This window comes from Semicossyphus pulcher, unplaced genomic scaffold (assembly GCF_022749685.1).
Source record: "Semicossyphus pulcher isolate SPU_LCO1_2020_fin unplaced genomic scaffold, fSemPul1.0.p SCAF_13, whole genome shotgun sequence".
Taxonomy (NCBI): domain Eukaryota; kingdom Metazoa; phylum Chordata; class Actinopteri; order Labriformes; family Labridae; genus Semicossyphus; species Semicossyphus pulcher.
In genome coordinates this window covers 31,559,683-31,573,397 of record NW_027211637.1, presented here as the reverse complement: position 1 = coordinate 31,573,397, position 13,715 = coordinate 31,559,683, and the positions used below count along the sequence as shown (strand labels likewise).

General features: G+C 38.1%; 1 protein-coding gene across 4 annotated transcripts in view; it reads left to right on the top strand.

Moving 5' to 3' along the window:
- itpr3 (inositol 1,4,5-trisphosphate receptor, type 3) overlaps positions 1–6,868 on the top strand; it is a 105,432-nt gene extending 98,564 nt beyond the window's left edge. For all 4 annotated transcript variants that reach the window (XM_069660867.1, XM_069660865.1, XM_069660866.1 and 1 more), the window contains 9 exons: positions 359–534; positions 1,928–2,092; positions 2,185–2,374; positions 3,231–3,335; positions 3,578–3,696; positions 4,181–4,346; positions 4,454–4,614; positions 4,719–4,880; positions 5,523–6,868. In XM_069660867.1, coding sequence (XP_069516968.1) covers positions 359–534; positions 1,928–2,092; positions 2,185–2,374; positions 3,231–3,335; positions 3,578–3,696; positions 4,181–4,346; positions 4,454–4,614; positions 4,719–4,880; positions 5,523–5,639 — 1,361 coding nt within the window. In that variant the 3' untranslated portion in view covers positions 5,640–6,868. The remainder of the gene's footprint in view (positions 1–358; positions 535–1,927; positions 2,093–2,184; positions 2,375–3,230; positions 3,336–3,577; positions 3,697–4,180; positions 4,347–4,453; positions 4,615–4,718; positions 4,881–5,522) is intronic.
- Positions 6,869–13,715: the final 6,847 nt, after the last annotated feature.

Here is a 13,715-nt window from a genome sequence, read left to right as displayed (position 1 = left end):
CCTGCACCGTTAAACCTGTTACGAATCAGAACTGAAGTTTCGGCAGCTCATTGTCTGCACATTTCAGAATAAAGTTCCATTCTTCAGTTAATCTGTCTTAAACGATGTGAGTGACGAGGACATTAGAGTGATAAAAGTTTATTCTGTGGCGAGCAGATGATTTCATGACCGTCTGTAACGGATCTGCAGAGAGTAAAAATACAGGCGCTCACTGTGGATTTGTGTGTACATTCAGAACTACCAACTGTACGTTTACTTACTAATATTTATTTTACTACATTCTGCACTTTGTCATCATAGTAACTCTGCCTCTCCTCCTCCTCCTCCTCCTCCTCCTCCTCCTCCTCCTCCTCCTCAGTGGGAGCCATCGATGACTCCCTGTTGCTGATGCTGTTCTGGATCCTGACCGGTCTCTCCGTGTTGGGCTTGTTCTTGCAGCGTTACGGCCTGCAGCCTCTCACCCTCGCTCTCATCCTCAGATCCATTTACCACCTGGGCATCGGCAACACGCTCATACTGCTGGGGTCTCTCAATGTGAGAAACACTACATTACCCATCTACCACCTGGGCACATGAGGGACACTCACTTTAGTGTATTATGACCATACACTGTATAAAAAGATGGCTGACGTGACAGCTCCCTAACAGTGAAGCCAATCGCCATCGCCCCCTGCTGACTGGCTGCAGTATAGCTCATAAAGCCCGCCTCCTCCATGTTAACAGATGGGACATGAGTCAAACTATAAAATCTAAATACACGTCAAATACATTTTTCTCAAACATGGTTTCTGTCATTATAGTTAGTTCTTATCTGCTGATTTATGTCCAAGTGTTCATTTTTCTGACAAGTTTACTTTTAATTAGTTATTTGATGCCATAAAAAGGGGGCGTGGCCTCATGATTCCTCCCGAGTAGCAGAGTAGAGGAGGAACGGCGAGAGGAGACATAACTAACACTAACACTACAGTCATTGAACTTTCCATCAGCGTAAATATCTGCTTCAGACCGACACAAGAAGCTGTTCTGCTGCAGACGGAGCCCACCTGAGGGCAAGGACACAAGGTAAAGGTGTGTGTCGGGTAGAGGAAGGGGCGGGGCGTCGATACTGCGGCTCCACCAGCCGATCTCTACTGCACTCACTCCGGATACAGATGATGGCAGCGCCCGCACCGGGGGGGTTCACTTTTGTTCAACAAGAGGAGGTAGAGACGCGTCGGCCATCTTTATATACAATCATTTGTAGCTACATTAAAGACATTTTAAAATGCTTTACCTAACACAGCTCGTTGTGCTTCAAGAGGACTCTAAAGTCTCTGTGACTGATGAGCTCTAAAAAAATCTGTGAATTATTCTCAAACCAAAAACCACAACAGAAGTGTCGGATACCACACGGCAGAAACACTCTGTTACACTTATAAGGAAGTGAGTAAGTCAACTTTATTTATAAGGCACTTTACAAACAACATAATTCACAACATGGTACACTGCTCCTCCGCTGCTCCTCCGCTGCTCCTCTGCTGTCCTCACCTACGTCCGCAGCATACACCTGCTTTCAAACACGTTGTCATCGGCCTCATAAGGACAGTCCTGTGACACACTGACCTGCTGCGGTCAGCCACATACGAGGTGTAGACCTAGTCTTGTTTTCAGTGGAGTCTGGTGTGTTTGCAGAGAGCGATGTAACGTCTGTGTGTGGTTAAAACAATCATCTTCCTCTGTAACAAAAAGGTCTATCTCTGTAGGGATCCTTTCTGTCATGTTGTCACACACTTAGAAGAACAATCTGAGCCTGTCAGTGGAAACAACAAGAACTTTTTGTACCAAAATACGTAAAAAATAAAGAAATGTCTCATGTTTAAAAAGAATATGTTCTGCTCTCTGGTTCTAAGTTATCGGTCTGCTAACCTGCTGCGTGTTCCTCCTGCAGCTGATCAATAAGGTGGTGTTTGTGGTCAGCTTCGTGGGGAACAACGGGACGTTTATTATGGGATATAAAGCCATGGTTATGGATGTAGAGTTCCTGTACCACCTGGCCTACGTCCTCACCTCCACGCTGGGCCTGTTCGTCCACGAGCTCTTCTACAGCATCCTGGTAAACACGCACACACTTATTAATGGCACTGCTCATGCTTCTGATCTGTGTATTAACATGGCCTCTGTGTGTGTGCGCGTGCGCGTGCGCAGCTGTTTGACCTGATCTACCGGGAGGAGACTCTGTTTAACGTGATAAAGAGCGTGACGAGGAACGGCCGCTCCATCCTGCTGACGGCGCTGCTCGCTCTCATCCTCGTCTACCTCTTCTCCATCGTCGGCTTCCTCTGCCTCAAGGAGGACTTCATCATGGAGGTCGACCCGCTGGCGCAGATCGCTGCAGGTAACGCACAAAGAAAGCTCCTGCTTGTGCATGCCTTTCTATCATCTTTGTTAGATTACAACCTCTTTTCCACTGCATGGCACAGCTGGGACCCTTCCTTTTGTGGTTTACGATCAGCAAAAGTTTGGAAAGTACCTGGTACTTTGGTATCACCTGTGTCGATGTTCCAGGAGAGCTGAGCCGATACTGAAGAGTGAAGCTAAATGATTGGTCAGAAAGAACTGTCAATCAAAGAGCATCCTGCTAACGTCTTAGTTCAGATCTGATCTGAAATCAAAGCATTCAAGTTTTCATACGTAAGGACTAAAGACTAAAAAAGACTGAAGGTCCAGGGCTCCTCAGCTCTGAACTCTGTCAGGCTGCAGAATCAGTTTTATATCTTTGGGTTGTTTAAAAAATGTTGTTTCCGAAGTTCTTAATTTGTCATATGCTCAACGATTAACGTGAGCTGTCATCTGGTTCCCCTAACACTCAAAATGTGCACTGTGAAACCAAATGTACAAAATCAAATCACACAAGTTAAATGAGAGAAACTAAGAGGGAAATAAAGCGGACCGATCTGATGCTGCACTTTTTTTTATTTCTGTTGTTTCATCTGTTTTTTTTTCCTGGATTAAACATGAGAAGCAGTTTATACATTTCTCTTTAAAAGTGTTAAATATATTTATTACGGCAATATGATTGTTGGAGAGACAGAGTTGGCATCATTACTCCGACAAGCATGAATTTTTCAGTTCATGGTTCAGTCTTTATTGTGGGACATTGGAGTATTTGTTTGTAGCAAAGAGAAACAGAAAGTGTCCCTAAGTTTAAACAGAAGTACAATGAGACTGTTCTGTGTGTGCTTGTCGTTCAGCTCCTCAGCAGAGTGAAGCCTCTCAGGATTTCCTCAAGTCGTGCACTGCAGACGGAGTCAGCTGCACCGCGGAGACGCAGGATGTGGCAGCAGCGGAGGAGGCAGGTGAGTCAGGAGGAATGTGACTCGCTGTCGGGATCGAAGCTTTCAAAGTTGAGATTAAAGCATGATGAAAACACTTCAAGTTATTACTACAGCAGCTGTGTGTGTGTGTGTGTGTGTGTGTGTGTGTGTGTGTGTGTGTGTGTGTGTGTGTGTGTGTGTGTGTGTGTGTGTGTGTGTGTGTGTGTGTGTGTGTGTGTGTGTGTGTGTGTGTGTGTGTGTGTGTGTGTGTGTGTGTGTTTCAGAGGAGGCCGACTCGGAGCGAGCGTGCGACACTCTGTTAATGTGCATCGTTACTGTGTTGAATCACGGACTGAGGAACGGAGGAGGAGTCGGAGACGTTCTCCGCAAACCGTCCAAGAATGTGAGCAACACTTCATACCGAAACACTCTGTATCCATCCGTCATAAACATCTATCTGCAGGGTTTGTTACCAAGGGGAGCCAAGACCTGCAGTTCCTCTCTTGTCCACTTGAGGCTGTCTCCAGCAGTGAGTCAGTCCCCATAGAGCCCCATGTTAAAATGTCCAAATGAGCTACAGAGACCCAAACTGTTTTTTGTACCAGGCTGTAAACATGTTTGTTTCTGCTGTAAAGTTTAACATGGGGCTCTATGGGGACTGACTCACTGCTGGAGGCAGCCTCAAGTGGACACCAGAGGAACTGCTGGTTCTGGTACTTCAGTGCTGGCTTCATTTCTAAACTCTGGAGGCTGCTGCTCGATTTCACATCAGTATCTTACTACAACATTTTAAATCCAACTGATGATACCTAAGAGCTTTTAATTTACATGGTGCTTTGTGAGCTTGTACTTTAACAGATACTTTTTCTGTGTGTGTGTGTGTGTAGGAGCCGTTGTTTCCGGCCCGGGTGGTGTACGACCTGTTGTTCTACTTCATCGTCATCATCATTGTCCTCAACCTGATCTTCGGTGTCATCATCGACACCTTCGCCGACCTGAGGAGTGAGAAACAGAAGAAAGAGGAGATACTGAAGACCACGTGTTTCATCTGTGGTGGGTACAAACAACCAATCAGAGCGCTCAAAGCAGGGTCACATGTGAGGAATGCTTTAATAACATCAGTAAGAGTTGGATGTGATGACTGATCTGTGTTGTTGCAGGTCTGGAGAGAGACAAGTTTGACAACAAGACGGTGTCATTTGAGGAGCACATTAAATCGGAGCACAACATCTGGAACTACCTGTACTTCATCGTTCTGGTGCGCGAGAAGAACAAGACGGACTACACGGGACCCGAGAGCTACGTCGCACACATGATCAAAGTAAAACACACACACACACACACACACACACACACACACACAGCTTATTTAAATAGGACAACAACAAGGACGTGATGTGAACATGGAAATGTCTTTTGTTTCAGAACAACAACCTGGACTGGTTTCCACGGATGCAGGCCATGTCTCTGGTGGTCACCGACGGCGACGGAGAGCAGAACGAGATGAGGATGTTACAGGACAAACTGTCGTCAACGATGAAGGTGGTGACGACCCTGACCACTCAGCTGACTGAGCTGAAAGAGCAGGTACTAGCACACACACACACACACACACACACACGTGCACGGGTTCAGGAAGACCGGCTGAATTTCGCTCCTGACTAACTAGAAAAACAGATTGTGTAGGTTAGAAGAGAGTTTTTCAAATGGGGTTTTAGTGCCCCTAGGGGTAATTTGGAGTACTGCAGGGGTTAATTGAGATTATATATACATGTAAAGTAAAACAATATTAGTCATACATATTTCCTGAAATAATTATAGTATTCCAAGTTCAAAAAAATTTTGTTTAATGCTCATTAACTTCTGTCGCAACAAACGCAGCTACTTTCAAGTTTCTAATAAAAGTTTGAAATGTTTTTTTACCTCGCCTTTGTTTTTATCTAAGTCAAAGGGTTCAAGGGTCAAAGTTTCAGCTCTCACTTGTGCTGGTTTTGACAGCCATCAGGTTTGACCTTAAAACAAGGCTGCAATTTAAATCCCTGCTAGCTAAACCAGTTGTAAGCTAATAAGATGCTACGTGGCACAGACGTGCTACCTGCTGAAGTTCTGATTTGGAAACTTATTTCCTCTGTTTAGCTCTTTTGTTTTCTCTATCAGAGATCTTTGATTGAAGTTAAATGACGTTATTTTGAAAAGTATGGATTTACTGTACTTCCTGTGTTCCTGAAGATGACCGAGCAGAGGAAGAGGAGGCAGAGGATGGGATTTGTTGACGTGCAGGGAGGAGCTAGTGCTGCGCTGCCCCCTAGTGCCGCGGGAGGAAACCACCAGATCTACAAAACATAAAGACAGACTGCTGATTATCAGACATGTAATCCACATCTGTAAACCACACAGCTGGACTGATGGACTGTTCCAAAGGAGAAAATCACTCACATGGTTATAAAGAAGAACACTAGAATATAAATATAAAACATTCGACTCATTAGCATCTTACAAAAAGCACAAGAAAGGTTGTTTGTTTGCTTTTATGTTTAATGTCTGGATGATCCAGAGTGAGTAAGATCTGCAGTCACCATTACTGTATAAAAATAAATGTTGAAATCATCTAAGTTAAGATTGGTTCATCTTTGACTAATTTAAATATGTTGCTGTTAAGCACAAAAGACCTATGCATGTATAATATAGAACCTTTGTTTTAAAAAGAAAGTTTCTTTTGTCTGAACAGAAATGTCTTAAAAATTAAACGTTAGAAACTGTAACTCAGTTTTTAAGCGCCATATTAGAGGTCTTCATATAAGACTGTTTGAAGTGGGACTGTTTGTGATTGTTTATGTTTAGCTAACATATGCTGCGTATGCTAGCTATCCAATTTGGTAGAAGCTAACATAAGCATATGTTTTTGAGATTTTCTGGTTGACATTTTGCCTCGAAAGAATCCAGAAATTATGTTTTTTTTTTTATTGATTAACCAGGAAGTAAGTGATACTCAAAGTTTCCTCAACAGATCACAGATGGAAATTCTGCTGTTTTTTTAATTGCTACTAAAAAACCTAGCAATACGTTTGAACAGAGGTTTTCAAAGAAGAACCCACATTTTTGGTTTTGTACACAGACAAGTTATAAATGGAAACTCTGTGGATAAAACATTTTGGTAATCTGGAGAAGGATTAGAGTATAACGGACTTCCTGGTTAGAGGACTGCAAGCCGTCACTGCCCATGCTAAAATGTGTGCTCATAGAATAACCAGGCATCAGCTCACTTTAAACATTTTAATACATGTAAATAGAGATTGTGCCGCAGATTGTAAATCTGTGGGAAATAGTAATTTTTGAATGATGTTATTATGGTTTATTAGTGATATATTTATGGAGACAACAGCTCCTGTTTGTTTTTTAACACTGTAACTAGCTCAGTACATACACTGGATCAAAAGTGTGCTGCTTTTAGCAAAACTGCAAGTTTGTGAACAAAAAAATAAAATATACAGTTTTTGTCTATGAGAACAGACAGGTACAGAGAGGGGGAGGAGGACGCTGTAATGACGACCACACATCTTCAAAATAAAATAAAATAAAATATTCATTATGAAGAACATCCTGCATGTTTTGTCATTTCTGACTGCATTCTACTTTGTTGGGATTTTCTTTACATTGATATAGTAAATTATATCATAGTATAGCATGTCACACTATAGTGAGTCAAAAAATAAAAGTCATAGTATAGCATGTCATACTATAGTGAGTCAAAGAAATTTAAAGTCATAGTATAGCATGTCATACTATAGTGAGTAAAAAAAAAAAAAGTCATAGTATAGCATGTCATACTTTAATGAGTCAAAAAAAATTTAAAGTCAAAGTATAGCATGTCACACTATAGTGAGTCAAAGAAATTTAAATTCATAGTTTAGCATGTCATACTTTAGTGAGTAAAAAAACAATTAAAGTCAAAGTATAGCATGTCATACTTTAATGAGTCAAAAAAAAAAAGTCATAGTATAGCATGTCATACTTTAATGAGTCAAAAAAAAAATTAAAGTCAAAGTAAAGCATGTCATACTTTAGTGAGTAAAAAAACAATTAAAGTCAAAGTATAGCATGTCATACTTTAATGAGTCAAAAAAAAAAAGTCATAGTATAGCATGTCATACTATAGTGAGTAAAAAAAAAAAAGTCATAGTATAGCATGTCATACTTTAATGAGTCAAAAAAAATTAAAGTCATAGTATAGCATGTCATACTTTAGTGAGTCAAAAAAAAAAAGTCATAGTATAGCATGTCATACTTTAATGAGTCAAAAAAAAAAAGTCATAGTATAGCATGTCATACTTTAATGAGTCAAAAAAAATTAAAGTCATAGTATAGCATGTCATACTATAGTGAGTAAAAAAAAAAAAAAGTCATAGTATAGCATGTTATACTATAGTGAGTAAAAAAAAAAAAAAGTCATAGTATAGCATGTCATACTATAGTGAGTAAAAAAAAAAAAGTCATAGTATAGCATGTCATACTTTAATGAGTCAAAAAAAATTTAAAGTCAAAGTATAGCATGTCACACTATAGTGAGTCAAAGAAATTTAAATTCATAGTATAGCATGTCATACTTTAGTGAGTAAAAAAACAATTAAAGTCAAAGTATAGCATGTCACACTATAGTGAGTCAAAAAAAATTTAAAGTCAAAGTATAGCATGTCACACTATAGTGAGTCAAAGAAATTTAAATTCATAGTATAGCATGTCATACTTTAATGAGTCAAAAAAAAATTAAAGTCATAGTATAGCATGTCATACTTTAATGAGTCAAAGAAAAAAGTCATAGTATAGCATGTTATACTTTAATGAGTCAAAGAAAAATTAAAGTCATAGTATAGCATGTCATACTATAGTGAGTAAAAAAAAAAGTCATAGTATAGAATGTCATACTATAGTGAGTAAAAAAAAAAAGTCATAGTATAGCATGTCATACTTTAATGAGTCAAAAAAAAAGTCAAAGTAAAGCATGTCATACTTTAATGAGTCAAAAAATAATAAAAGTCATAGTATAGCATGTCATACTTTAGTGAGTAAAAAAACAATTAAAGTCAAAGTATAGCATGTCATGCCATAGTGAGTAAAAAAAAAAAGTCATAGTATAGCATGTCATATTTTAATGATTAAAAAAAAAAAAAGTCAAAGTAAAGCATGTCATACTTTAGTGAGTCAAAAAATAATAAAAGTCATAGTATAGCATGTCATACTTTAATGAGTAAAAAAAAAAAAAGTCATAGTATAGCATGTCATACTTTAATGAGTCAAAAAAAAAAAAGTCATAGTATAGCATGTCATACTTTAATGAGTCAAAAAAAAAAAAGTCAAAGTAAAGCATGTCATACTTTAGTGAGTCAAAAAATAATAAAAGTCATAGTATAGCATGTCATACTTTAATGAGTCAAAAAAAAAAAAGTCATAGTATAGCATGTCATACTTTAATGAGTCAAAAAAAAAAAAGTCATAGTATAGCATGTCACACTATAGAGAGTTAAAAAAAAAAGTCATAGTATAGCATGTCATACTATAGTGAGTCAAAAAAAAAGTCATGGTATAGCATGTCATACTATAGTGAGTAAAAAGAAAAAGTCATGGTATAGCATGTCACACTAGTGAGTAAAAAAAAAATAGTCATAGTATAGCATGTCATACTATAGTGAGTAAAAAAAAAAGTCATAGTATAGCATGTCACACTATAGTGAGTCAAAAAAAAAATGAAAGTCATAGTATAGCATGTCATACTTTAATGAGTCAAAAAAAATAAAAGTCAAAGTAAAGCATGTCATACTTTAGTGAGTAAAAAAACAATTAAAGTCAAAGTATAGCATGTCATACCATAGTGAGTAAAAAAAGAAAGTCATAGTATAGCATGTCATATTTTAATGATTCAAAAAAAAAAGTCAAAGTATAGCATGTCATACTTTAATGAGTCAAAAAAAAAAAAGTCATAGTATAGCATGTCACACTATAGTGAGTTAAAAAAAAAAGTCATAGTAAAGCATGTCATACTATAGTGAGTTAAAAAAAAAAGTCATAGTATAGCATGTCACAGTATAGTGAGTAAAAAAATAATAAAAGTCATAGTATAGCATGTCATACTATAGTGAGTAAAAAATAAAAGCCATAGTATAGCATGTCATATTTTAATGAGTCAAAAAAAAAAGAAAGTCAAAGTATAGCATGTCATACTTTAATGAGTCAAAAAAAAATTGAAGTCAAAGTATAGCATGTCACACTATAGTGAGTCAAAGAAAAAAGTCATAGTATAGCATGTCATACTATAGTGAGTTAATAAAAAAAAGTCATAGTATAGCATGTCATACTATAGTGAGTCAAAAAATAATAAAAGTCATAGTATAGCATGTCACACTATAGTGAGTAAAAAAAAAAAAAAGTCATAGTATAGCATGTCATACTATAGTGAGTCAAAAAAAAAATGAAAGTCATAGTATAGCATGTCATACTTTAATGAGTCAAAAAAAAAAAAGTCAAAGTAAAGCATGTCATACTTTAGTGAGTCAAAAAATAATAAAAGTCATAGTATAGCATGTCATACTTTAATGAGTCAAAAAAAAAAAAGTCAAAGTAAAGCATGTCATACTTTAGTGAGTCAAAAAATAATAAAAGTCATAGTATAGCATGTCATACTTTAATGAGTCAAAAAAAAAAAAAGTCATAGTATAGCATGTCATACTTTAATGAGTCAAAAAAAAAAGTCATAGTAAAGCATGTCATACTATAGTGAGTTAAAAAAAAAAGTCATAGTATAGCATGTCACAGTATAGTGAGTAAAAAAATAATAAAAGTCATAGTATAGCATGTCATACTTTAATGAGTCAAAAAAAATTTAAATTCATAGTATAGCATGTCACACTATAGTGAGTCAAAAAAAAATAAAAGTCAAAGTAAAGCATGTCATACTTTAGTGAGTAAAAAAAAATTAAAGTCAAAGTATAGCATGTCACACTATAGTGAGTCCTGAAATAAGTCACAGTATAGCATGTAGTTTTAAAGTAGGATATAGTATTCCAAGTAGGTCAGAGTAAAGTCAGTCGTGGGAAATTAGTTATAGTATAATATGTCATAATATAGCATGTTAAAAAATGAAGTCAAAGCCGTAGGTCTTTGTATGGTATGTCATGTATGCCATATTTTAAAAGGCCATGATAAAGTAGATCTTTTATAATGTGTCATGTTATAGTAGGACATATTACAGCAAGCCAGGACACACTTTATTTGGTTTCCCTTAAACAAGTGTGGATCTTCTTTTTCATTTCTTTGACCGGAAGGATTTGTTGTGAGGTAAAAAGAAATGTTTGGCCTAATCCCAACATTGACACTAAGAGGTAAATTATTTGATCATGACCTTGTAATTTATTTGAATAAATGGCTTCTTTAACATTATAACATTATATGTTATACCATTGTAATATAGTACATCATATCTTACCATGTGAATAATATGTTTTGATTGATTGATGCCAGTTTGTTGCAAGTTCACAAAAACTAAACAGAAATAAACTGCACACACAAACCTCATCTGTGTGTGTGTGTGTGTGTGTGTTTCTTATATGTGAGGTATGATGGCCTTTAAATAGGGTTTATTGTTCTCAGCTCATCCTCCTGTCAGTTAGTGTGTTTGATGTTATATACGTCAGACCTATGTCTGAATGCATTGGTGTCTTCTAAGTTTGCACAGAACAGGTGATCTCATGTTGTACCTATTGTCTACATGTGTTTTCATGTGTGCTCGTGTGTGTGTGCACAGCTTTCAGCAGGATTTTGGAGCTTTGCTGTGGAGCCTGAGAGGAATGCAGCTCCAGCTGTTCTCTGACACAGGCTGCAGCAGCTGCTCGCTCATTTAGCTCCACTGAATCAGAAACACAAAGGTGATTTAATCAAGAGGGACCTAATAAGGTACTTAAATACGTCTATGTGACACTTTTCACCCAGAGTAAATTACAATGACACCATCGTGCACATACCTTTAGTTTTTACAGTGACATTAAAGTGGAGAAAAATTTCAGCATTTCTAAGATTCAAAATGTGCAGTTTAGTTACACAGTACATTGTGAAGATGCTATTTTTGTTGCAGTGTACATAGTTAACACAGACACGGGGTAAAGAAAGGCTAAAATGCAGGTAGTAAAGGATGTGACGGCTTTATGTCAATTATTTTTAAGTCACAATTGTTATTCGGAATTGTGGCTTGTGGGTAAAGAAGCATCTGTGTCAGAGGGATCTATATCATACATGAAGAGAGGATAAAGATCAGAATCAAATCACTGGTGTGTGTGTGTGTGTGTGTGTGTGTGTGTCATTCTGAGTGACAGCAGGGGGATTGAGGGGACTAGCCTGGGGTTTCTTGTCGTCTCTCTGTTGCTCAACTAAAATAAGTTTATAGCACCGGCCTACTGTTTCTAGGACACACTGGACTGTGTGTGTGTGTTTGTGTGTGTGTGTTTTGCTGGTGTGTTTGCATGTGTATTAGAAGTGTGTGTTTGTGAGAGAGAGCTCTCGCTGGTATGACAGGTGTGTGAATGTGCGGTCTGGCTCATATAGAGGGTTTATGGAGCATTATATCGGCATTAACACTGCAGGATAGTTGTGTGAGTATGTGTTAAAGGGTTACACACAGTGCATGCCTTATTTGTATTAGCATGTGTTACCCTCTGAACAATAAATGATCTCAACGTTGCCTCCTCTGTGCCGTGTTTGATACATTGAGCACCTGTAGAACAGTGGGTTTCCATCGGGGCGGTCACAGGTAAAGGAATTTAAAGGCTAATCAGATGCTGAAACACTAAAAACTAAAACGAATTTTACAACCCTGCACCGATCATTTTACTCTCCATTTCCACAATCGCTTTAGTTCCCCTGCTGATGTTACTTAATATTCCAGCTCTGAATCTGTCCTTGCAACAGAGTGCGTTGCCTTATGTTGCCAAAGGGTTAACCAATGGCATCCCAGTTTTACCGTCACAGTGGACTCACTCAGATAAACTAGGATGGAGAGAGACTTTTGTCTCTGTGGAGCTAACGTTAGCTCACATTACAGACTGACAGCACAGACTGAATGATGATGATCCTGATTAAGGTGATTAAGATGTTGCTCCAAAGAAACTATTATTTACTTTCCACTGGGCTGAACTGTTGCTCAACACTGGCTTGCTGTTGGGCAATGTAGTCAGCAGTAAGCTAACACTAGATTGTTTAATGACCGACAGACAAGACCAAAATAAATAAACAAAGTGTGAAGAAGAAGAGGTGTGTGAGTCAGTGGTAAAGTGTTAGATAACTGCAAGTGTGTGTGCAGATCTGCGGGTGTGTGAACTGCAGGTCTACGGGGTATTACGGGTGTGTGAGTCAGTGTTTAGGCTTCACACAAAGTTACACCGGATTAGAGGGAATCAACAGGAGGGACAACTGGAGGAAGGGAGGGGGAGACAGAGAGACAGAGGAGGGCGAGAGGGGTGAGATAATCAGGAAAAATGAGGGCAGGCCAGAAAGATGGATGAAGGGTTGTGCAGGCTCGGGTTCTGTCAGTGAATATAAGGCATGCAAGAATCAGGGACGTTTTGAAATGTATGTTAAACTCCTCTTTTCTGGCAGAAGCCCTGGTGGGTAACAAACGAAAAGTCAAAGGGAGATGATGGAGACGAAAAAGTCAGCAGATAGAGTCAAATCCCTCTGGGAAAATAACATCCATCATCCAGATATACATACATATATATATATACAATGTTAGAGTGTTCGAGAACAAGACAGGTGATGTATGGAGGGGTGGAGAGAGAGAGGCAGCTGGTAAAGATAGGATGGATAGATGGAGAGCTTACAGAGAAATGTGTCGAGGTATCAGCAGTAAGCCTGGGATTAAACCTTATTCATACAACACCTCTAAACATACGGGTCACAACGGGCTGAGCCGACATGACAGCAACAAGAAAAGAAGCTGCACAGGAGGGAGAGGGGCACATGGGAGTCTTATTAGTTTGTAAGAAAGGAAAGTAGCACTGGTTTCTTTGCTAAACTAAATTATTTCCTGCAATGACAAATGATGTGATTCCACTCTGGGAAGCCACCAATTAGCATAGATAGCTTAGCATGGATTTTAATGTGATATAAACATCGCTGAAAAGTAGAAATGATTAATTAAATGTATAAGCAACAATTTCATTAAAGTCCTTCTTCACTCAAAAACTGTTTGATTGTTCTTTGGCCTTGATCTGACCGCCTGCTCAAATTCACTTTGTGACATTTCCTGATTTATTTTGCAAACTGTGGACTGAAAAAAAAAAACACTTGAAATATGATTTCTGATCCAACCGACACGTGGAGGGAGTCTGAAATGCATCAGGTAAAAACAAACAAAGCTGGTGTGGCGTTAGGAGTTAT